Source organism: Phoxinus phoxinus, assembly GCF_949152265.1.
Source record: "Phoxinus phoxinus genome assembly, chromosome: 5".
NCBI classification, from domain to species: Eukaryota; Metazoa; Chordata; class Actinopteri; order Cypriniformes; family Leuciscidae; genus Phoxinus; species Phoxinus phoxinus.
In genome coordinates this window covers 32,404,060-32,429,138 of record NC_136880.1, presented here as the reverse complement: position 1 = coordinate 32,429,138, position 25,079 = coordinate 32,404,060, and the positions used below count along the sequence as shown (strand labels likewise).

General features: G+C 39.2%; 3 protein-coding genes across 8 annotated transcripts; 1 reads left to right on the top strand and 2 right to left on the bottom strand.

Annotated features, from left to right (window-relative positions):
• Window positions 1-1,526: 1,526 nt before the first annotated feature.
• On the bottom strand, window positions 1,527-8,893 carry LOC306998511 (uncharacterized protein). Of its 3 annotated transcripts, XR_013797575.1 has the most exons (9): window positions 8,784-8,893; window positions 7,601-8,090; window positions 7,305-7,434; window positions 7,106-7,171; window positions 6,930-6,983; window positions 6,623-6,838; window positions 6,294-6,395; window positions 5,924-6,201; window positions 1,527-3,449 (listed from the first exon to the last, which is right to left on the bottom strand). XR_013797575.1 is itself a non-coding variant. In XM_079612665.1 (8 exons), exons 2-8 carry the CDS (start codon window positions 7,751-7,753, stop codon window positions 3,394-3,396), a joined length of 777 nt encoding a protein of 258 aa, XP_079468791.1. In that variant the 5' UTR covers window positions 7,754-8,090; window positions 8,784-8,893; the 3' UTR covers window positions 1,527-3,393. The 3 variants fall into 3 exon arrangements, 2 of the variants coding, with proteins under 2 accessions (XP_079468791.1, XP_079468792.1); XM_079612665.1 differs by lacking the exon at window positions 5,924-6,201; XM_079612666.1 differs by lacking the exons at window positions 1,527-3,449; window positions 5,924-6,201 and having other exon boundaries at window positions 6,787-6,838.
• On the bottom strand, window positions 8,116-12,307 carry gpr160 (G protein-coupled receptor 160). Its single transcript, XM_079612667.1, has 2 exons — window positions 10,235-12,307; window positions 8,116-10,142 (listed from the first exon to the last, which is right to left on the bottom strand). The coding sequence occupies exon 1, from the start codon at window positions 11,953-11,955 to the stop codon at window positions 11,131-11,133; it is 825 nt and encodes a 274-aa protein (XP_079468793.1). The 5' UTR covers window positions 11,956-12,307; the 3' UTR covers window positions 8,116-10,142; window positions 10,235-11,130.
• A 1,747-nt stretch (window positions 12,308-14,054) lies between these two features.
• nadkb (NAD kinase b) lies at window positions 14,055-24,888 on the top strand. 4 transcript variants are annotated; one of them, XM_079612662.1, is made up of 12 exons: window positions 14,055-14,277; window positions 14,922-15,182; window positions 15,264-15,347; window positions 16,164-16,293; window positions 16,455-16,563; window positions 16,717-16,802; window positions 16,980-17,082; window positions 17,194-17,348; window positions 19,149-19,248; window positions 22,867-23,024; window positions 23,147-23,229; window positions 23,507-24,888. In XM_079612662.1, exons 2-12 carry the CDS (start codon window positions 14,923-14,925, stop codon window positions 23,664-23,666), a joined length of 1,428 nt encoding a protein of 475 aa, XP_079468788.1. In that variant the 5' UTR covers window positions 14,055-14,277; window position 14,922; the 3' UTR covers window positions 23,667-24,888. The 4 variants fall into 4 exon arrangements, with proteins under 4 accessions (XP_079468788.1, XP_079468786.1, XP_079468787.1 ...); XM_079612660.1 differs by having other exon boundaries at window positions 14,263-14,415; XM_079612661.1 differs by having other exon boundaries at window positions 14,266-14,415; window positions 14,906-15,182.
• The last annotated feature ends 191 nt before the right edge of the window (window positions 24,889-25,079 follow it).

Genomic DNA, 25,079 nt, shown 5'->3' with positions numbered 1-25,079 from the left:
CCTCCACAGACGCACGTCTGTAAATTAGGGAATGAACTTGTGCTCACGGGGGCGGTTCAGCGCAAAGAGGAGGCGTGTTCCGGCGCAAACGTTCCCTGGTGCTATTTTCCAGTTTTAGAAAGCAATTGCGCCACTGACCAGGAAAAAAACAGTCTAAAGACAGCGGCGCGTTGCGCGTTAGTGATATGGTATTTTAAGGGCGCATGCTTGGCCATAATGTAGCGTGTTAACGCGCATCCACTTTGATTCTCTAATATAAACAGACGCAGCAGTTTTCATTTGTGCAAATCATACATTATTACAAGGAAACATATTAACACACGAGGGAAATCATTGTTGTGTCCGTGAAGATGTGAAAAAGATCTATCTAGATAAAAAAGAAAAATCTAGATTAGGCTACACATTTACCCAAATTATCCGAAGCTAATTTGTGTGGGTTTCTCCCATCATCCTCAATGTCACTTCTCTGTGTTTTACGGCCCTGACGAGAACGTCGGACTCCTCGGCTGTGAACTGCTCCTGGCGTGCGCTGGCAAATCCGCCGTTATAATAGCAATCCGCCGTGGAACAAGCGCGCCGGCTCTTAAAGGGAATGTGAGAGGACGCTCTGATTGGTTTATTTCACGTTACGCCCAAACCACACCTATGAATAATGAAGCGACTTCAGACCAAACCCTTTTAGATTTGCGCCAGGCGCAAGAGTCGTTTCAGATCGTTAAAATAGGGCCCTCAGTCTCTTTAAATCCCTCCTTGTCACGAGCCTACTCTGCTGTGATCGGTCTACCACTTAAAGTGCTTATCGGAAGCCCACACCACTACTAAACCTACCCTAACCTACCCATGCGTATCCTATGCACGTAAAAACTAATTCTCGCGTATAAATTGCACGGTAAAAACACAGTAGGTGCTAGGGACGCATTTAGTGTGACCGGGTTGGTTCCCCAGTGACGTGTAGCCGTCACGGAAGTGGGATTCAAATTCCTGATGACTCGTTTTAATTGGTTCAAAGTCGATTCTTTCTTTTTAGAAACAATAACTTCATTTATTGCGTGCTCTTTCATTTTCATACCTTTGCAGAGAGCTGCATTACTCATTGCATGAAAGGGAATATTTGAAAAACCGTAATAGGGGCACTTTTAATATGGTCTGAAAATCTATAGAGAAGATTTGAAATTTGAGTCTGGAAAAGTATGGAATTTTTAAATGGAAAATGTGTAGGAACCCTGGTGTGTGTTTGGAGGGGAGCAGAAAGACTCACACTGATGCAAGCTCTAAAGCAGACTTCTTCTCGACAGTCAAAGCGGGGTTACGTTATTGCCCGTCGTGCACAGGAACCCGAAAGGCAACGGGGGTGGCGGCTTTTTATATATATATATATATATATATATATAAATATAAATAAATATAGCTGCAAGCAGCGATGGAGGGCCCAAGCCGGTGGCAGCGCCAGCCCGGTGCCTTTAGTGTAACTAAAGGCACCAGGGTGGCGGTGCCACCGGCTTGGGCCCGTAATCGCTGCTTGCAGCTATATTTATTATTTAAATCTGATAGTATTGCATTGTTACTGATAGTTTGATATCTAATGATTAGGCTATGTGTACTTGTCCAACCAGTCACAGAAGGGTCCAACTATGAAGGATGTAGCAGTAGCTTGTCAAAAAGACACTGAATTTAACATCACGTGGCACACAGCTGGCTTTTGGAACCCAATCATAGCAATGGCGTTTACTTAAAAAAAAAAAACAACAACGAGCGTTTCAGGAGCTAGGCTCAAAACCAGGGTAGAAAATTACCTATTACTTATTAATTTTGATGTTTTTGAATGCATAAACCAAGCGAACGTCATAAATGGACCTCAGACAACTGGTAAAAAAAAAAAAAAAACGCCAGTTCATGACCCCTTTAAATTTGTACATTTCTTAGTGAATTTCCTCAAGCATTCATTAGTAGGCTAGAGTAATTGGAGATGTAAAGCATTGAAGTACATCACAATCTCTCATAAACCAGAACTGATTTCTTTATGCTGATAAATTACCTACAGTTTTTGAATGCTGGATTCTAGGTTAAATGATTTGGCTGTTATGTATTGGGTGTTTTTGGGATTGGGTGCCTGAACTTTCTTTCTTTCTTTCTTTTCATATTCCCCCTCTTCATTCCTCTGTGTCATTATTCTGGATGACTAAACAAACAGGTCTGACAGAGACAAAGAAAACAGACAGGAGGCCAAGGGAGGGACATTAAGGAATGAATGCTGTCAGGTTAGCTCCCAGTCACTGAGGTTGAGGAGGTGCACTTTCTCTCCATAGAAGGGGGCAGTTGCCTTTGATGCCCACCATACATCAACTGTTAGATGGACACCGAAAGTGAAGTGTTTTTGCCAGTTGTGCAGTTTGTTCATTCTTTCTTCAGTTTCAAGTGAGTTTGTAAACAATATTAGACCGAAATAATAAAGGCTTTTTTTTTCCATAATGTACATATCTTGTATAGAAAATGCGGTCCCACTTTATATTAAGTGGCTTTAAGTACTATGTACTTACATTGAAATTAATAATTTAATACAATGGACTTATTGTGTACATGCATGTTTTTACATTGTACTTATATTTTTTAAATACCTGCATGTAATTACAGCTGTAATTAATTTATGTAATTACATTTGTAACTACACTGTTGACCCTTCCTTACACCTTAACCCACCCTTAAACTTAACCATACCAGCACACCTGTCCCTAACCTTACCCGTATCACACCGCAATAGCAGCAAAAGTGTTTTACAATAAAACATGAACACAATAAGTACATTGTACTTATTTTTCGATGTAAGTTCATAGTGCTTAAAGCCACTTAATATAAAGTAGGACCGAAAATGCCACTGTGCACAATTCATCAGTTCCAAAATCAGCGTTTTTCGAAACCTGAAAATGTGTACAGTGCAAAACCTCTTAGACGTAAAAAGAGGAAAACACCCTGATTTATGTGAATATATCCAGCAATGAAGAATTTAAAAACAAGACTATATTGTAAATGAGTGCGTTGCCATTTTTGAACTTTTCTTGAAATTATTTAATGTATTAACTAATAAAGATTTATATACACTTTGTACATACGGTAGTCATTAATATATTAACTAAATTCTTATAAATAATCTTTCAAGGTTTCTGAACACATTTGCAAAAGCTGGGTGTAGCCCAAGTGCTGTTTAATTTATTTTTTTTGGCCTGAAGAGTGGTTGTTGATCAAGTGTGTATGGTGGTGAGGGGGTGGGATGCATGATGCTCAGAAGAACCCCTACACTCCGGGGATTGGGAACCGCTGCCCGGTACTTTAGTGTCTCCCTACAGCGGGTCATTTCGTCCCTTTCATTGGAGCCCACTGAGTCTGACAACCTGTTGTTTATTTTGGGTGGTGTTTGCTTTTCAGCTTTTCCTCTTCCCCATAATTTGAAATTCCTACAAAGAAGGGAGTGAAGTAATGCATGTATTGTTAGATACTATATTGTCATGCTAAAACAAAAGATTCATAATTGCTAAAATGAAGAGTGATTTTTTTTTTGTTTGTTTTGTATTCTCTCACATATACAAGCTTTCAAACAAATGTTCCTCCATATTGTCTGAAAAAGCAGTCTTTATGTAAATAGACACAAAATGTGCTCAAGAGCCTAATTTAAATGCCAGAGACCAGAGACTTTTGATATGAGAGACTGTGTGTGAGTGGCAAATGAGACATGCTTACTGAAAGGAGCGATTTATTTTATTTTATTATATATATATATATAGCTCTGATTTCATTTAGTTATTTTGAGAGATTGTAGCATTTGTTTTGTCACTGTAATACATTACACACAGCTTGTCGACTACAATTTCTGTACAACCAGTATTAGGTTTCTTTTTATTTTCACCACAGGTACCTCTGTAGCAGCCAGTTTCAATGCTGTTTTTGATAGTTTTTGGGTATTAAAGTGTATTTCTGAAGCTTTTTAGAGTATACCTTTTCATTTGTAACGTGTAAATTGCATTTTGTACACAGGGGGGCGCTGTATATCTTCTATATAGAATGCCATGTTAAACTTGAATTATGGGCATAAGAATACAGAACTCTTTAGACACTAGAAACAACAAACCTGTTTTTGGCTTTTGCAGTATTAAGAAAATGAATACAGATAACGTTGTACATATTTGAGAGGTGGGAAATATGTTGAATATCTGATGTGTATAGGCCTGGTATAATATAATTAGCAAAATTGTACCGTAAAGCAATCTAATACTAGAGTTTTCCAGCAAACTTACCATGTGTTTTGCATTCTAAAGGAAAATATCCCATTTTACAGGGGATAATGAATAGTGTGGCTCCCTTAAGCTGATTAATGACAAAAGAAAATTACAATTATATAAACTGAACATTTTTTTATATTGGTAAAAATACACGTAGTATACAAATAACTACCTGCCAGCACAGCATGTGTCCCTATTATATCGATCACACCTTTTCTAATGTGTAACTGAGACATTAATACAAAAAAAAAATAATCGGATGTGATGCTTTTTTTGGAGAAAACACTCAACACGGTAATATAAATGATATTGTTCATGACTTTTGTAAACTGCAAAGATATTTAAGTTGTAATTCTGAGATATGAAATGCAGTGTTTGTGTGTATCATTGCATATGTTGCCAATCCTACAGTGTGATGAGAGGTTTTTTTGCTCTTGCATGAAAATGAGACGTTGCTCTCCTACCTCATGTTGTGATATAAGATGTTTTCTAAAGCAGATGACACATCTCAAACTGTTTATCATGATTGATATTTACGAGTTGAATACATGTATATGCTTTTAGCTAATACCTCAGTTGTATCTAGTATGTTATTGTTTATTTCCCCTCTTTCAGACATTGTAAATATATATTGTAAAGACAATGAACTTGGATACAATTCAAGTAAAGTTCTGTAGTGTCAAACCGGTTGTGTTATTGTACTTTTTGTATTTTTAGCACATATGCTTTGGCCGATTTAGCACTCAAGCTATGAAAATATAAAATGGGAAAGTACTTAAAAAGTGTTAGCATTAAAGCTAAAATTGACATTTAATTCACTTAACCCTCATCCTTCCCTCAGGAAATTTGTTAAAAATGTAGTGTTCATCGGAGGGGTCCGAGACACACACTCTCTCTCACACTCTTAAATGATTTTATAATGTCATTGAGTAAAAAATGACTTTAGGACCCAGGGGTAACAGCTTGCTCAAAATAGTGCTATAAGGCCATCTTGTGGCTAGACGCTAGAGTCATGAAATATCATGTTACATCGGCAGAGACACCAAATGTAAGATATTTTGAGCTAAATTAAAAGGTTTAGGTATGAAATTTAGTTATTTTGAATTTAAATTGAAAGAATGTGAGGAATGTGCTTAAATTACTATTTTTATTACCGGTATTATTTATTGATTAGCCTAAATCTAGTAATTTAAAGGTAAATAAATAAAAAAATAACCAACAAATCTACAAATCAAATTGCATAGAATAGACAAATAATTAAATAAAATAAGCTTTCTGGGCAAAAAAAACCCCACGAGGGAAGGGTGATAAAGTAGGCTAATATATAGAATAGTTCTATTCTTTAAATACGATAATTCTGTCCTCTTTTTACTCTTATGGCGCTCCAAACCTGTATGATTTACTCCTTTGGATTTTTTTTTCACTATTCAATGAACATGTTGTACACAATGCCTTTCTGATTGAGAGTTTTTTAAGCAAGTAAGCTTTTTACTTCTGGCATTTAGGCTTCAAAATTCATAAAAGTTGTGTTCATCTGTGAAAATTATATTGTTAGACAAAACGTGTCAGTATCATACACTGTTGATGATCAGAGCTTGTTTTTATTGCGATAATCCAAAAGGCTATGGGGACATCCTACAAAGTCGTCATACCTGCAGCACTTTACAGTGGAGTGGATCCCCGCTGGTCCTTAAAAAGTCTATAGCCTAGGTCTATGCCAACCCTATCTCACGGCGAATTCGTACTAATTTGCACGAATTAACCAAGTGGCTAAATCGTACGAAATCATACGAGCTGGCTATTTTATATAATGTTTCACAGCTTGCTGTGGCAGGCCAGTAACCAGACTTGATCAGTTGCGGGATGCTGGTTGTTCTGCTCACAAGACATTTTGGACATGTGAAGTGTGGCAAGCTGACATTGTAGCGACCTATTGACATAATAACAATGTATTTGTAATATAAAAAAACAAACAATCATTAAAATATTTGTTTTTGTTTGTTTGTTTTACAATGGACTCACCATCGATTCCTATGAGAATGGCCCTTTTACCTTCTGACACCTCAATGGAATTAGTGGCACATTGGCAAATTTGTTCAGGTGCCTCAAGAGGCAAAAGGCAAGCTAGAAAAAAAAAATTAAGTTACCATAAATAACATTGTTTCATTATTATTATGACTACATGGAAATTCATATGATATATTCTAAGGTTTTATAATTCTGAAAAAAAGTTGTTGGGGATAGCGGCTGAAAGAATCCTTTCACATCCGTCTCTCGGTTGTGAAGTTTCCTTTCATGGGCCAATATATCACAGTCTGCACAGTACAGTTGTTTAGGAATGCAGTCCTTACAGCGGATAATAGACCGCTTCAGTCTGCAGTGCTGGCACTGCTTGATCTCTGTATATTCGGCTGTTAATAAAGACTCCACAATTTCTGGCCTCAAAGCTGCCCACTTCTTTTTACTCTGAGCCATGCGAATAGACCAAGTGTTTGAGGAAGTCGGATTTACATACTGAATGTCTTCACTATCAGCTAGCAGATCCTCTACCTCTTGATGAAGAGTTTCTGTAAAAGAAAAAACTCAACACAATTATAGTGTACATGGCAGTTGGTAAGATTGAAAATTACAAAGCAGTAATGACACAGTAATACACACCTATATCTTCAAAAGCTGGCAAAACAGTGTGAGCAGACAGTGATGGACTTTCACCTGATAACAATGAGACATAAATCATTAATAATAACTCTGCATGATTTGTGAAAATTGTTGGTGTTATTACTCAATTCAATTCAATTCAAATTTATTTGTATAGCGCTTTTCACAATACTCACCATGATCAATGTCTCCTTGCCCAGACTCCAAAGATGAGGTACTAATTGAATTGTTTATCTTTGTAGCTATAAATAGAGATTTATTAGAGATTACAGTAATAGAAATATACAGTACAGGCAAATGATGGTGCAACACATTATCAGAAGAGAAAACTGTATGAGCTGCTAGAATACATTGTGCAAATTATAGCAGACATACCATTTAATTTTTTTGCCTTTGTAGATTTTGACCTTCTCCGTTTAGGCACAAGATGCCCATACTCATCCCTCTCCACAAAAGAGACCGGCTTGAGAAGAGTGCCATGGGCTCGTTTGGTCTTCTTTTTCAGCTGAGAAAAAAATAAATAATAGAAAATTGGAAATAAACAGGTTGAAATAAATAGCTAAAAGTGATGGAAAGCAAGGCCTTTGAAATCTATTAACAGATATACATTAATTAAAGCAACTTAATGTAAAAAAGAAGAAAGAAGAAAACTGAAATGTAATTAACATTACCAGTGGAGGATTGAACGTTTGTAGAATTTGTTCAGCCTCCCTGGTAGCTGCTTCAAGTTCAGCATTGTCAGCTTTGATTTCAAGATCCCTTGAAATAATTGCTGCTTCCTGACATAATTGGTCAAAACCTGATGAATTTTGACAATATGCCATATTGTAGAAAAGAAGATAAAGAATGCAAAGAGAAATAGGTAAAGAAAAATTTAAAGACAGACAGAGTAGGATAGAGTGAGTGTGTGTATGAGAGAGAGTGAGAGAGAGAGAGAGAGAGAGAGAGAGAGAGAGAGAGTGTGTGTGTGTGTGTGTGTGTGTGTGTGTGTGTGTGTGTGTGTGCGTGTGTGTGTGTGTGTGTGTGTGTTTGTGTGTGTGTGTGTGTAAGAGAGTGACAGAGTAGGAGAGCTTTTGAAAGTGATGGCTCTTAAAAGAGCCGTTGGATTAAAGGTTGTGGAGCGTGTAGTAGATGGAGGAGTATGAGATGTATGTGAAGTAACTGCAAGACAAAAAAAATAGTGAATTACAACTTTTGGATATTTTATTGTGATTCTTTATGTATTAAACATGTGTATAACTATTTACAAAAATACAAAATCCCACGATCCGCCCACAATCATAAGACTAAATAAAAATAAATAAAATAAATAATATGACAAGAAAATAAAATAAAACTGTGGATCTCAAAGTCTCAAGATTTCTGGATTGTACATCAAATGTATTAAAAGCATGTTAAGTGTTGTAACTGTGTTTTTACTATGTATGACAGGGCTAAACTACAGTTAACGTTACAGTACTGTGGTAAAAGCATGGTAAGGTTTGCTGTCACTGTAACGTTACTACAAAATACCACAGTAGTAGGCTAACTGCGGTAAAACATGGTAAGATGTGTGTACTATAAACATAAAATGCCACAGTAGAAGTACAGTGATAGTTACTACTTCCATTAATTCCAAAAATATGAATAATAAAATGATCGAAGATCTGTCACGTTATGAATCATAATCACGTTATGATTATCTCCCGCCAGTATAACGTGTTGGGTTAAAATTATTTTGAACAAAAAGAATGTAATATAGATGACCAATACAATTCAGAGAACATTTAGAAGCCGATGTGGATTAATAAAGAACATATAATGAACTTTATATCGAACACCAAGACACCGTCTAATATATAGCCTACTACTCACCGAGATGTGGCGTGTAACTGCTGATAAATATCGCGATGTTGTGCGAACGAGAATTGGGTCACGCTTCCTGAATGCAATGAGCAAAATCGTAAGATATAGTACGATTTAATCCATTCGTATGATTTAATACGAATTCGCTCTTACATAGGGGTGATGTCGCTGTTACATGGGGTGATGAACAAATCGTACGATTTCGTACGATTTAGCCACTTGGTTAATTCGTGCAAATTAGTACGAATTCGCCGTGAGATAGGGTTGTCTATGCCTACCATTGGAACCATTGGATTTGAATAATATTAAAATCGTATTTATCATTTAAAAATTATAAATCATGATGAGACGGAAAAACAGGAATCGCTATGATGATTAAACTTCAAAATGCGATGATTTAAGTGAGATTAAGGAATACTGGCAGAGAATGGATTTGTGTTCATTCAGCCCACTTAATAATGTGACAGGTTATTGCTGACAGACAGGATACTACATTCGGTAAGACAAACGCATTTGAAAACACTCGAAACACTGCTTCATGAAGTTTCGAAACAGTCATTTACGAATGTTGTTTTGAATGGTTGGGGACGCGTATCAAACTGTTAAATAGTCACGTGATTTCAGTAAACGATTCTGTTTCGAAATTCCAATTGTTCGCCGCTGGGGGGCGAGGATCTCTGTGAACCCATGAATCATGAACAAGTGTCTATAGCTTTTACCTGATCTCTGATCAGTTTTATAAACTTGTAGACGTTTTAATGAGCATCCATAGAACAAACAAAACAAGCCCTGAAGTTTGATACAAGAACACATACACACACACTTAATATTTAATGGTATTAGATAATTAGTTAGGTTAATTGCATTTGATAGATTATACTTTCAATAAAATATTTGCAATGGGATTGTAAAGTTGTTTTATGCAGGTTTGGCCTGAGTTTTTGTTACATTTACACACATCAGGATGACTAGGAGCATGCAAAATTTGCTCTCATCAGAAAAGAGGACTTTGGTCCACTGTGCTTTATTAAATCCAGAGTCAACGCAGCCGTCTACCAATTTTCAGAGCACTTCATGCTTCCTTCATTTTCCAGCAGGATTTGCACCTGCCCACACTGCCAAAAGAACCAAAACCTGGTTCAATGACCATGGTATTACTGTGTAATTACTGTGTGATTTCATGTAATATTCAAACTTTCTGGGATTTTGATTTCGTGGGTTTCATAAGCTGTAAGCCATAATCATCAAAATTACAACAAATAAAGGCTTGAAATATCTCACTTCTCATGTAATGAGTGAGTCTATATAATATATTAGTTTCACCTGTTAAGTTGAATTCTTGAAATAAATCAACTTTTTGATGATAATCTAATTTTATGAGCAGCACCTGTAAACATTATGTATTAATAAATAACCCCTTTTAATAGTTGGGTATCTCCCCCTTTGTTATTTAAATAAACATTTTTTTAAGTAAACAAATTAAATAATTCAGTATGCCACAAGAGAGGAAATGCACAACAGTTAAAATTTGAACAGTCGCTGTAGGCTATTTAACCCAACTGTCGGGTTATTACTAGAAGTTACCCAACGATAAAAAAACTATATTTTTGGAAAATAACCCAACCTATTGACCCAATATGTGTAACCCAACGGTTGGGTTAAACAAATATGTTAAACGTTTTTTTTTACTGTGAAGAACCTGTCTGTGCACAGGTAAAATATTTGAAAGTGATGTTAAAGAATGGTTTTATTTTATGAATATTGCAACTTCCCCTGTGGACTGTCAGTTGCAACATTTGACTGTCTATTCAAGTATAAATTGTACATATTATCATATGTAGCTGTTGCAGCAGTGTGGGTGGTAGCTGACAGATGTGGGAATGTTATAGGCTATTGTATTAAAATGTTGGCTTTCCAATACAAACAGTTTCTGAGAAACTTAAGGAATTGCAAAAAGTGTTGCAACCGTCCTCTCCCCTCATTTCCTTTTTGGATGAAATCCCTTTGTCGTCTTATGTAAATATTCCTAAACGGCAATAGTATCAGGAAGTCAAATAAACCGGTCAGATTTCTATAGTTTCACAATCGTCTCGATTATCTTGTAGTGCGTGGCTGCTTTAAATTTACCTCAGTAGTCTTATAAAGGGTGCCGGTATATATTCACTTTTATTCTACTAAAGAGAATCAGTTGTTTTAACAAACCACATGTTTAATTTTCTTTTTGTAATGCAAACAAAAAAGCAAATACGCATACTAGTCCACAATAACCGGTCAAACATTTGATGTTTTAACTTCAATGCGGTCAGTTTGTTGTCCATAATTCCACTCGTCAGCTCCATATGTAAAACAAAGTAGCCTACCAGGAACAAAAACCATCTGTAATGGTGTCGCTTTTCTGGGAATCCGGTGCAAAAGAGCGGCCACACAGTGCCAAAGCGACAGAAAAACTGTTGAGGAAACTCAACCAGACGACGTTTAACTGCAGGTGCGCATGCATCTCTATCATTAGCAGCGGTGCGATGATCATCAGAACGAGAAACGAGGCCCATGTGCTGAGAAACGTCTGCATAACCCGCCTTAAACAAAACAAACAGCATTGTGGAGTGGAATGCGGAAAAACCTGCAACCTCCATTTCTCAAACGGAGAGTACGAGTAAAGAATTACGAAGGTGACTGTCAGTAGCAACGCAACAAGAATCTGAGAACTCTGAGGGCTACTGAACAGCTTGCATTGCTTCTCGTCATCTCCAAACAGTAGAGCAACGTCAGGCACCCAGAAAACATACAAAGCTGCTAGAATCCAAAGGAGACACACTCCCGCAATGTAAGTCAGCTTTTGTGTCCAGGATGTGCGTCTTGAGCTTGATGATAGTGTCCAGAAGTTATCTAGTCCTACAAGGAGGAACACTGGCCAGTGGAGCATGGCATAGATAAAACAAGCAATCTGAGTCAGTAGGCATATGTAGTACCTGGTGAAGTGCCAGCCTGAGATGCTGACATCTTCCAGATAGAAAATAGCTGTGAGGACAAAAGTCAAGAGACTGTCAATCAGTGCCAAGGAAATGCAGAAGAATCCTGAGAAAGTCCGGATCATGTAGTGTCGCTGTACCACGACCACCAGCCAGTTCAGGAAACTCTTGAGCCATAGAACCAGCAGAAGAGAAGGGATTGATGTGTCCATGGTAAGGCATAGTCCACGGCAGAAATCACAACAGTCACTAGTCTTTCTTGTAACTGGCGGAGCAGTTCCTCACTGAAACAGTTTACATCCTGTGTCAGTAGACACACCCTACTTATGCAAAGCCCTGCAGCCCTACACATCAGATGAATAGCCCTTTTCATTGGAAGTTCATTATTACTAAAGCATGTATGTGCATAATTTCCCCACACAATTATAGGTGTGCTTTTAGTTATTATAAGTTAATCATAAGCTTATACATTAATCTGTTCGAACATAATCATATCAGCAGATGCATATTAAATGAGCTAGAGAGGGAGGAACACAAAACACAAAAACTGCCAAAAATAATGGGTTTCTGAAACTTGCCAAGGCAGACTGCTAGCCAGCATTGACAGGTCACATGACATGCCAGAATCAGACTGCCAGCCAGCCATTGACAGGTCACGTGACATGCCAGTGGCGGCTCCTGCCAGCCAACTGAAGATTGAACCCCTACTGCATTAGCAGGCACATCAAGTTGGCTCCACCCTTCTCTGAGAAAGAAGTGAACCAATGCTTTCTGATGCTGAGGCTTTCCTGTAGCTCAAACAGAGCTGCTTGCAACGCCAAATTCATGGGTTCAATTCCCAGGGAAAGCAAGAACTGATAAGAATGTAAATGTGTACCTTGAAATTCAATGTAAGTTGCTTTGGATAAAAGCGTCTGCCAAATGCATAAATGTTAAAAACTGGGATGTGTCATGAGTGATTGTTCTGACTACAAAGACGCTGGTCATAATTACACACATCCTTACTAATGGCTCTGTCTCCTTCCTTGGCTAAAATTGCTGTGCCTGGTCGCAATTTACAAGGTGCAGCTCAATCCTTATATGGCTATGAGCCCAAGACAGAGTGTTAATGAGAAGGCTTTGTGATGAAACATGGTTTTCTTAAATTCACTTTTTGACCAGAGGTGGTTTAAAGTGAACAGATAACAAATCTGTCAACTTTCAGAACTCAAAAAACAGGTTTAAAAAAAAAAAAGCATTTTGGAACTAAACTGCAGAAACATTCAAACACATGACAAGGAATATGTTTTTACCAATAACATGTTTCAGGATCAACATCTTTGTTGACCCAGGAACAACTTCCAATCAACCATCATGGTTGAGGGATAGGCTAAGGGTGAATCCCAATTATTTTTCTTTCCCCTTAGTTTTGCATGTTCACGTGAGAGTAAGGGATATCCCAATTCTCGTTTTGATCGAGGGGTAGGACTAAGGGGAAGTGGTAGATACCCCTTAAAACCAAGCATTTTTAAGAATACAAGGGGTCTCCTCTCACATGAACGTGCAAAACTAAGGGGAAGGGGTAAGTTTACAGATCATTTTAAGGCTTAGAACCAGTGTTGGAGCTTCTAAACCATTCTTATTCATCTCTCCTTTCCCTCTGACTTCAGGGGTAAGTTGGGTTAATAGTGGTAGGCAGGGAGAGGAATGTTCCAGGATCAACAAAAGATATTGATCCAGGAATATGTCTTGACTGGTTAGTTACTGGTAAATGGCCTATTACTAGCCTACTATTTGCACCCACAAATCACTTTTGCCCCATTGATGGCCATGCAGTGTTTTATTTGCAAACAACATTCAAATCTCAAATTCTTCTTTTTACTATTGTAGATATTTTTTAGACTATCAGTAGACTATCAGTAGCCTTTTTAAACGTTATACAACAGTTTAAATATAGCAGAACCCTATGAACAACGAACACGTAAAAAACAATATAATATATCAGCTGTTTTTGTATTGGTTTTATGTAGCTAGGCCTACGGTTTCACTGCAAAAGCAGAACGTCGCTGGAAGACGGATGTGTTTACCGAGTGAAATTAAAAACCTTGTGAGGTGTAACGTTAGTTCATTAGGCTTATCGCTTATGTTGCAAGAATACATGGGCTACTTCTTGATTTGTTGAGTTCATGTTGTCCAGAAAGGTTTTTTTTTTTCAGCATGACTATATAAATGTATTAAAACAACACAAAAGGCAAAATAAAGTTAAAACAAAAACAAAAAAAAATCGATAAAGAAAGTCAAGGCATAAAAATAAGGCATAAGAGTTTTCATTTGCTTCTCAGAGATTCTGCGCAGCAGCTAGAGTGTCACGATCTGCCTCGTGATGTCATTGTGGACATCCCATAATAAATAATATTAACAAGCTTAAGCCGTTAAGCGTGGTTTATAGAAATAATGTCGCTGTCAAGGTAACGCGGTCTAGTTTATTAAATTTACCTCAGGTGGTGAAAGACTAAAGTCCAAAAGGGAAGTTTCGCGGTGTTTCCTGTTGTGTGGTAAGCGCTGGGGAAGTGTGTTTGTTTAACTTAGCTAACGTTAGCTCCGCGCGGCTAACTTAACTTAAAGTTTTGGTAGATGGATATGATCCTACTGATGTGTGTTTTCAGTGCAATGTCTCGTGTCGCTTAACCTATGTAAGACAATTGCTCCTTGTCACATTGTGACGCAAAAACCCTTGTTAGTAACGTTAGCTTGATAGTTTGCATGTTTAGTAGTATGAGTGAATCTGCCTTTACGTATTGTGCTGCACACATCTAACGTTAACGTTATGCGTTTGCTGGCTATTCTTGGTAAATGAATACATGGGTAGTTGACAGAAAACATAGTGTTAGTGTTACAGTTTAAAGTGACTAACGTTATATTTTTGAAGCCTTCATCCCTTTACACCTTAAATCACCTAGTGTGGGCTAAATTGCATTGCAATATGGCGAATTATTATGTTTATGTTTAATGTAGTCTCTAAATTAAACTAAAAGTTAAATGTATAATAATAATAAAATGGTGTTAAAATAGTTAGCAGTAAATAGTTGTGAAATACTAGTTTTGCTTGTCAATCAGGGAGGGCATATGTATATATAAATGAATTTTTAGAATTTATTTGATTATTGTAATATTGTTGAACAGTTTTTTTCACCATAAGAATGGAAGGTATGGAAGATGAGCTGCCCTCCACAAAGGCGGAGGAGGGTGGTTCATCTAAGCGGTCACAGAGGCATCAGGAACGGCAGGGGAAACTTCCTAGGAGACGGAAAGAGGTGAAGAGGTCTCTTCGGAGGCCGGACTGTCCAGAACACCTGTCGGGGGGAAGCGTACATCGGTTGCCCGAACAGCACGAATCAGAAGCCTCAGCATCAACGGAGGACACTGCAGAGAGTTGCCCAAAAAGATGGGATAGATGCAGGTATATAACACGCCATTTGATGTAGATCAGTTAAACTCTAAAAATGTGAAGGGATTTAAGTGAAATGTCTGTTTGTTCCAGACGAGGGCACTTTCTACATGGACCATATCCTGCTACTCACTTTGGACCCAAGGCTTGCATTCTTCCCAACCCGACCTCAGTCATGTAAGTAAGTGCAGTCAGGCCTTCTTTAGGTGAGGGGTGAGGTCACATCCCTCGTTACTGTTTAAACATTAAGTCAAGCAAAGGATTGGACAAACAAGTGACAGGACCTTGTGTGCCTGAGGGCGTGTTTTTGGGTGGAGCTGGATTGCTTTGCAGTCGGGTACTGCTGCTGCCGTCACAGGAGCGTTCGTGCTGGAACTTTCTAACGGACCCCTTCCATAAGCCCTCCAGCACTATGCCTGTTTTAAACCCCTCAGGACAAAACACATGCAGAGGGTAATGTGGGGTTTTATGGTTTGATATCTGATGTTGTGCCTTCACATTTTCTTCACATGTTGTTTAGATGTTATGAATGTTAGCTATGTGTCAATAAGGATGATTAGAGTGAATCTAAAAATGACTTATTCTGAATGTAATGCAACATTAGATTTTTGAAATTATAGAAACCAAGCTGTTACTTAGGCTTGGTTATTCCTTGGTACAATAAATAAAATGTGTGTATTAAAGATTTATTTAAATATTTGACAATTAAAGTAAGAAAAACAAACAGCTAATGTGTGAAATAACACACATTATTTGGTGAAAATATTATTTCACATTATTTTAATTTCCTCCCCATTAATCAATACCTAGAATGATCTGATCCTAAATGTGCCGGAAACCAAAAGCAGAAGTCCACATGTACAGTGCTTGCAAAATGTTTGACCATGACTGTAAGTTGCGTAATGAGTGTACAAAGTACATGCAGTGTTTCTCTGTGTGAAGTACAGTGCAGACTCTCACAATGTTTGCCTACTCCGTCGACTTTCCCCGCAGGCACATTCAGGATCCAGCCAGCCAGCGGCTCACCTGGAGCAAACCACCACTCAATGTCCTGGTCATCAGAAAGATCCGAGACGAGACCCTGCTGGAGCCGTTCAAAGAGCTTTGCAGGTTTCTCGTGGAGGTAGGTTACACAAAATCCAATCTAAAAGCAACGCTAGTTGTTGATTTATAGTCTTTAAAGCTACAGGTGCTATTTTTTACCCTTTTATTTTCATTGTGTTATTTAAGATACATGTTTAGATTTGGTTATACAAATTTGATCTAAATAATTTCTACCATCAGGAGAAACATCTGATGGTTTATGTGGAGAAGAAAGTTGTGGACGATGGCTCTCTCATGAAGGATGAGTCATTTTCCGCCATCCGCAATCAGCTGTGCACATTCAGGGAAGGTACTGAAACCTCATAGTTTTGGATTGGATAATAGTGAATTGTCAGCAGGTTGACCAGCAACAGGATTTACATAACCCTGACACACCATTAACCAATAATGGAGTAGGTGCATTAGGAAAATGAGCGATTCATCATTGTGTTTGTTCGTACAGGGTATGATGACATCTCGGACTGCATTGATCTGATTATTTGTTTGGGTGGAGATGGGACTCTTCTGTATGCATCATCTCTTTTCCAGGTATTCTCTCATCTCATTTGTTTGTGCACAAGAGTCTCCTACTAGGTCATTCTCAGCTGCTTTCCATTGGATGGTCTCTGTGTGCTCCATATTAGAGAGAATTTGGAGATGCAAAAGGTAGTTGGAGATTGATTTAAGAATCAAATCATCCGAGATGTTTTGTCTCATTTGTTTAAGGGCAGTGTTCCCCCGGTCATGGCCTTCCATCTGGGTTCCTTAGGATTTCTCACACCATTTAAGTTTGAGTCCTTTAAAACAGAGGTGGATAAAGTTTTTGAAGGTAGAGTGATTGAAAGTTTCTTATATTCTCCATCTTTGAAACTAAACAAACTAGTTTTAGTTTTGGAGCTTGTTGTTTGTTATCTGAAGTGTTTGTGTCTGGCTCTTGTAGGTAATGCTGCCATCATTCTGCGCAGTCGTCTGAAAGTTAAGGTGGTGAAAGGCATGTTCCAGACGAACGAGCAGCTCATCAGCACTCAGGAGAACGGAATAGTGCCTCATAACCACATAAATAACGAGGCAGGCAAAATCACACTGCAGTTACAGGTAACGCAGCATCAAAACATTGGGCTTGAGACAAAGTCTGTCTTTTATTTTGGCGCGCAGGGCAAAAAACAGTACAAAAGGTTGTTTAAATACAAACACTGATAAAATTCAAACTTACAACCCACCAATAAGGACACTGGAAAAAAATCTGATGATATGGTGTCTACCAGTCACATGACACAAAGGGAGATGCCATAAAACAAGCCAAGGGCCTTTTTTATGTCATGCCATTTTACCTAGTAAAATGGCCTTTGTACCAAATAATATGTATATATATATACAGGTGAACCTCGAAAAAATTGGAATATCGTGAAAAAAAGTTCATTTATTTCAGTAGTTCAACTTAAGAGGTGAAACTAATATATTATATAGACTCATTACATGCAAAGTGAGATATTTCAAGCCTTTATTTGTTATAATTTTTATGATTATGGCTTACAGCTATGATAACCTTTTCACAATATTCTAATATTGAATTTGGGGTTTTCATAAAGCTGTAAGCCATAATCATCAAAATTATAACAAATAAAGGCTTGAAATATCTCACTTTGCATGTAATGAGTCTATAATATATTAGTTTCACCTTTTAAGTTGAATTACTGAAATAAATGAACTTTTGCACGATATTCAAATTTTTCGAGTTTCACCTGTATATACATACAGGAGTGCATTTATATTTATAAATGTATACATAAACATTACGGTTCAAATGTTTGGGTAAGATTTCTTTTTGAAGGAAATCAATACTTTTATTTAGCAAGGATGTATTAAATTAATCAAAAGTGACAGTAAAGACATTTATAATGTTATAAAAGATTTCTATTTCAAATAAATTTCCTTTTCTTCCAAGTATCCTGCAAAGAAAAATGTATAACAGTTGTCACAATAATATAATATAAGACACTGCTGTCTTACTAACAGTAATAATATTTAGAAGAGATGTTTTAAAATGAGAATAATAGTAATGTTTATTGAGGACACAATCAGCATCTTGGAATGATTTTTGAAGGATCATGTGACACTGAAGACTGGATAAACTGCTATTCTAAGCTGTAATAATATTTGACAATATTGCTATTTTTACTGTATTCTGATCAATTATAATGCAGCCTTGTTGAGCATAAGAGACTTTCAAAAACAATTGGTAAAAATCTTGTTGACCCCAAACTTTTGGATGATAAGAGTACATATTCATACATATCCACAAACATATACATATAAATGCATGTACCTGTACCTGCTCACAATGAATATACAATTTATTAGCTACCCATAAAATAATTTACAACGCTTTTTAGAACGCAGCGCTCGTATAGTTATTGTTGTAACTATAAATTGATATAAGGGTTGAGGAGACAAGAAGAAAAGGAAAATGTCTTCAAAGCAGATCTTGAAATTTGTTGCACTTGAAAAAAACATGAATGTCTGCCATGTAAGGACACTCTTTGAATATAATGTTTTTTAGGCCAAAGAAGCTAAAACGACTGTTAAGGCCAGTCTAATTTTACACTTGATGGTAAAATGAGTGGTATATGGAAAAAAATTCTGTCCTCCAAGACTGTGTTTAGAGACATTTTTCCATGGTGACAGACAAAATAATAACTGTGATAGGTCTGTATGTCCAGTTGCCATAGCAATAACATGATGTCATTGACAACCTGTTCTTTTATATCGGAGATGGATATTTTTTTACCAGAGTGGCATGTGATTTGTGCAGAAGTACACCTGCTTGTTGAATGCTTTTGTGTGTAATTCATCCATTCACCATCTGTGATATGGATATTATGTGTGTGTATGAAGGTGCTGAATGAGGTGGTGGTGGACAGAGGACCCTCATCCTACTTGTCTAATGTTGACCTTTACCTGGATGGACGTCTCATCACATCTGTACAAGGAGACGGTGAGCACAGATTTACTGGCCTGATCAGTTTTTATCTATCTTAAGAAATTAATACTTTTATTCAGCAAAGTTGTGTTGAATTGATCAAAAGTGACAGGAAAGACACATTGTAATAATGCTGTTCTTTTGAACTTTATATTCATCAAAGAATCTTCAAAAATGTATCACGGTTGCCGTGTAAATATTAGGCAGCGCAATAGTTTTCAACATGATAATTGCAAACATTCAACATTGCAAATCAGCATATTAAATGATTTCTGAAGGATCATGTGAAATTGAAGACTGGAGTAATGACAGTTGAGAATTTAGCTTTGCCATCGCAGGAATAATTTACATAAGAGAAAATCCCGTTTTTAATGTTTATATGTCTATGTGGTGTTTTTTAAATGCTTTAAGACAAACCATGTGCAAATGCATAAGTCAATATACCATTGTGAGTATTTTCTCTTTAAAACTCCAGTAAAAAAAAAGACAGTCTCAAAAACAGTTTCTTACGGGCAGGGGAGTCTCAAGAGCAGCCAGGTTCCATCCATCCATCCATCTTCTTCCGCTTATCCGGGGCCGGGTCGCGGGGGCAGCAGTCTAAGCAGAGATGCCCAGACTTCCCTTTCCCTAGCCACTTCCTCTAGCTCTTCCGGGGGGACACCGAGGCGTTCCCAGGCCAGCCGAGAGACATAGTCTCTCCAGCGTGTCCTAGGTCTTCCCCGGGGTCTCCTCCCGGTGGGACGTGCCCGGAACACCTTCCCGGGAAGGCGTCCAGGAGGCATCCGGAACAGATGCCCAAGCCACCTCAGCTGACCCCTCTCGATGTGGAGGAGCAGCGGCTCTACTCTGAGCTCCTCCCGAGTGACCGAGCTCCTCACCCTATCTCTAAGGGATCGCCCAGCCACCCTGCGGAGAAAGCTCATTTCGGCCACCTGTATCCGGGATCTTGTCCTTTCGGTCATGACCCAAAGCTCATGACCATAGGTGAGAGTAGGAACGTAGATTGACCGGTAAATCGAGAGCTTCGCCTTGCGGCTCAGCTCTTTCTTCACCACGACAGACCGGTACATCGACCGCATTACTGCGGAAGCTGCACCGATCCGTCTGTCAATCTCCCGTTCCATCCTTCCCTCACTCGTGAACAAGACCCCAAGATACTTGAACTCCTCCACTTGAGGCAGGAACTCTCCACCAACCTGAAGTGAGCAAGCCACCCTTTTCCGACTGAGGACCATGGCCTCGGATTTGGAGGTGCTGATTCTCATCCCAGCCGCTTCACACTCGGCTGCAAACCGTCCCAGTGCATGCTGAAGGTCCTGGTCTGTAGGGGCCAACACGACAACATCATCCGCAAAGAGCAGAGACGAAATCGTGTGGTCCCCGAACCTGACACCCTCCGGCCCCTGGCTGCGCCTAGAAATTCTGTCCATAAGTATTATGAACAGAACCGGTGACAAAGGGCAGCCCTGCCGAAGTCCAACATGCACCGGGAAGAAGTCTGACTTACTGCCGGCAATGCGAACCAAGCTCCTGCTCCGGTCGTATAGGGACCGGACAGCCCTTAGCAAAGGACCCCGGACCCCATACTCCCGGAGCACCCTCCACAGGCCGCCTCGAGGGACACAGTCGAATGCCTTCTCCAAATCCACAAAACACATGTGGATTGGTTGGGCAAACTCCCATGAACCCTCCAGCACCCTGTAGAGGGTATAGAGCTGGTCCAGTGTTCCACGGCCGGGACGAAAACCGCACTGTTCCTCCTGAATCCGAGGTTCTACTATCGGCCGTAATCTCCTCTCCAGTACCCTAGCATAGACTTTCCCGGGGAGGCTGAGAAGTGTGATCCCCCTGTAGTTGGAACACACTCTCCGGTCCCCCTTCTTAAAAAGAGGGACCACCACCCCAGTCTGCCATCCCAGAGGTACTGTCCCCGACCGCCACGCGATGCTGCAGAGGCGTGTCAGCCAAGACAGCCCCGCAACATCCAGAGACTTGAGGTACTCAGGGCGGATCTCATCCACCCCCGGCGCCTTGCCACCGAGGAGTTTCTTGACTACCTCGGTGACTTCAGCTTGGGAGATGGACGAGTCAACCTCCGAGCCCTCAGCCTCTGCTTCCTCAATGGAAGACGTGACGGCGGGATTGAGGAGATCCTCGAAGTATTCCTTCCACCGTCCGACGACATCCCCAGTTGAGGTCAACAGCTGCCCACCTCCACTGTAAACAGCGTTGGTGGGGCACTGCTTCCCTCTCCTGAGTCGCCGGACGGTTTGCCAGAATCTCTTCGAGGCCAGCCGATAGTCATTTTCCATGGCCTCTCCGAACTCCTCCCAGGCCCGAGTTTTTGCCTCCACAACCACCCGGGCTGCAGTTCGCTTGGCCTGCCGGTACCCGTCAGCTGCCTCAGGAGTCCCACAAGCCAACCAGGCCCGATAGGACTCCTTCTTCAGCTTGACGGCATCCCTTACTTCCGGTGTCCACCACCGGGTTCGGGGATTGCCGCCTCGACAGGCACCGGAGACCTTACGGCCACAGCTCCGAGTGGCCGCTTCGACAATGGAGGTGGAGAACATGGTCCACTCGGACTCAATATCTCCAGCCTCCCTCGGGATCCGGTCGAAGCTCCGCCGGAGGTGGGAGTTGAAGATCTCTCTGACAGGAGACTCGGCCAAACGTTCCCAGCAGACCCTTACAGTACGCTTGGGTCTGCCGAGTCTGTCCAGCTTCCTCTTCCGCCATCGGATCCAACTCACCACCAGGTGGTGATCAGTTGACAGCTCCGCCCCTCTCTTTACCCGAGTGTCCAAGACATACGGCCGCAGGTCAGATGAAACGACCACAAAGTCGATCATCGACCTACGGCCTAGGGTGTCCTGGTGCCACGTGTACTGATGGACACCCTTATGCTTGAACATGGTGTTCGTTATGGACAAACTGTAACTAGCACAGAAGTCCAATAACTGAACACCGCTCGGGTGTTTTTATTTTTTTCTGTTGATATGAATAAATCGTTTTGTGTAACATTAGCAACACATTATTATATGTTTGATAACGTAGTCTAGCAAAAGGCTAATCATATTAATTACCGTTATGTGTCCGATGTTGTAAAGATACCATTGTGCAGCGTTTACCTCAGTAAAGTTGACCGAGTGGATCTCTAAGCTGGTGTGAATGGAGGCGGGGCGAATTAGCATATTCATAGATTCACGTATACTAAATGAAGCAAAGGTGTAAAATTACATTCAAGCTATTTAAAGACATGAATAATTTTTTTTTTTAAATGGCAATCTGGTGATTAAAGATGAGTTTTTAAGGGATACAATTACAGGGGGACTTTAAAAATTATGTATATTAATAGTAATATATCAAAATATTGCTGTTTATACTGTATTTTTGATCAGATAAATGCAGCCCTGATGAGTATGAGACTTCAAAAACATTAAAAAAAATCTTACAGACCCCATGGCCGTGTAGCTTATCATAGATGCACTTCATCCTAGTGTTTGATTTGTGTTTTCTTCTAGCTCAAGCAGGTACAGGTACACAGTACATTATGGTCTTTTCATTTGCTTTGACAAGAGAGTCCAGCTGCCATGAAAATAGATGTAAATATGTGGCTTTGTTTCTATGCAGGTGTAATAGTTTCCACCCCCACGGGCAGCACGGCCTACGCTGCTGCAGCGGGAGCTTCCATGATCCATCCCAATGTCCCTGCCATTATGGTGACCCCCATCTGCCCTCACTCCCTCTCTTTCAGACCCATAGTGGTGCCCGCTGGCGTGGAGCTCATGGTGAGAATGACATTTGAATGACTACATTTACCAAGCAAACTTGCGTTTTTTTGTTTATTCATCTCATATGAGAGCTTCAGAAGAACATTATTATCTTACGACACACTGTATTTACTCTGCAGATAACGCTATCACCTGATGCTCGCAACACAGCCTGGGTCTCATTTGATGGCAGAAAGAGGCAGGAAATCCAGCATGGGGACAGGTGATCTCTCTTTTACATAATCCCATAAGCAAACAACTTTTACCTTCCTCATAATACAGGTATTCAACAACAGATGTGTTACAGTTATGGAAATGAGCATAAACAGTATCAGTAGGGATCAGCACTGAGCCTTTGTACAGTTCAAATGCAGTTTGTCCCTTTCATTAAGAATTCATTGGCTATGTATAGTAACAGAAAACAGGTGGTTCAGATGAAATCATCACTTGAACTCACAACAATCGTATGTGTTAATCATGAGTTTTGTTTCCCCCCATAGCATTAAGATCACGACCTCATGCTTTCCGGTTCCTTCTATCTGTTGTCACGATCTGGTGTACGACTGGTTTGACAGTTTGGCTCAGTGTCTTCACTGGAACGTCCGCAAGAAGCAAACACGTTTAACAGATGCCAGCGACTCTTCCGAAACGGAGAACTGAAACCACCATAAAAAAAGTGTTCTCACAGTCTGTTGACATTCCAACTGAATTCAGATTTCCATCCTAACTCACTCGAAAGGAGGATTCTTTATATTTACATTACATTGTTATGTCCATATTCATAGATTCATTTCATTATAGCTCACAAGTGCTCACGGTCTACCTGAAAAATAACACATTAACTAGTTAGGTCAGCCTGGATTACTCGTCATTTATCGGTATCTAAAAGTTTGTTTGTTTAAAAGCATCTAAAATCACGATGCATGATTGCTAAACGTCATTAAACAGACAGTTTCCTACATTCTGTTTTTGTAGCTGACGGCTTCTCATAATTAACAACATGCTGAAGAGTAACTGATCCAATTTACTACAGAACAGTAAAAAAAAAAAAAAAAAACATTTATTAATATTTACTAATGACAAAAATGCTTAGTTATTTTCCCCCCCTGCATCGCCGGGAACATTAAATCCATGTTGACATAGTTGTTTAGGAAAACTTGAAATGCACACTCTAGCTGGAAATGTAATCTGTCCATGAGCATAAAACATTTTGAGTTGTATTTACTGTGTATAACTCGTAAAAACGTAGCTGTTGACTAAGTTTACCACAGGCATGAGTTGGGCTTTCTGTGGTTTGCCACAACAGTAGTTCCTCTTGTGTGGAAATAAATTGCATGGGAAGCCATTCTTTGTCAGTTTTTGTGTTTGCAATCAGTTTTGTGCACTCTACTAGACACCATTGCACATTCAACTACTAAGATTAAACACGGTTTGGCAGGCTTTTTCTTGGAGCTCACTTTAGCTGTTCGATTTCCATTCAGATTGACTAACCTGTGCAGAGCCTTTCTGAATATGAATCGTGTTCTCGTTTTCCTCTGTCAGGTTGGCCGTCTGTGTCGAACCCAAGTAGATCTTGAGAAAGAACATGGTAGGCTCCCTGTGGCGACACAGAATGCTGCTACATATACTGCATTTCTTAAGCCACCATGCTTTGTTTAATTTTTACACTACATAAGCTGTGATTTATTCATTTTTACAAATGCACTGTTTTGCATTTCTCACTATGTATTACTGATCCTTTATCTAGGTCATATCACATTATTGCATAAGAACTGGTATAGCTGAATGTAAGCTGTTCACATTTTGATGTAAATAAGAGGTACTATGACATGTATTTGTCTCGTTTGTAATATTTCAATAAAAACTTAATTTCTTTTTTTCATCTTGGATGGTTTATTTGATCATTTTAAATATACTCTTATATTTTACAGACTACTTGTATTTTTTTATTAAATTTACTTGATTTGAAATGTACCATTTAATCCTGCAATGGTACAATCTTGTATTTAATCTTGTGTATAGCAGAATAAATGTAATTGTTTTTGTCTATCAAGCCTCTTAAGTGACACAATC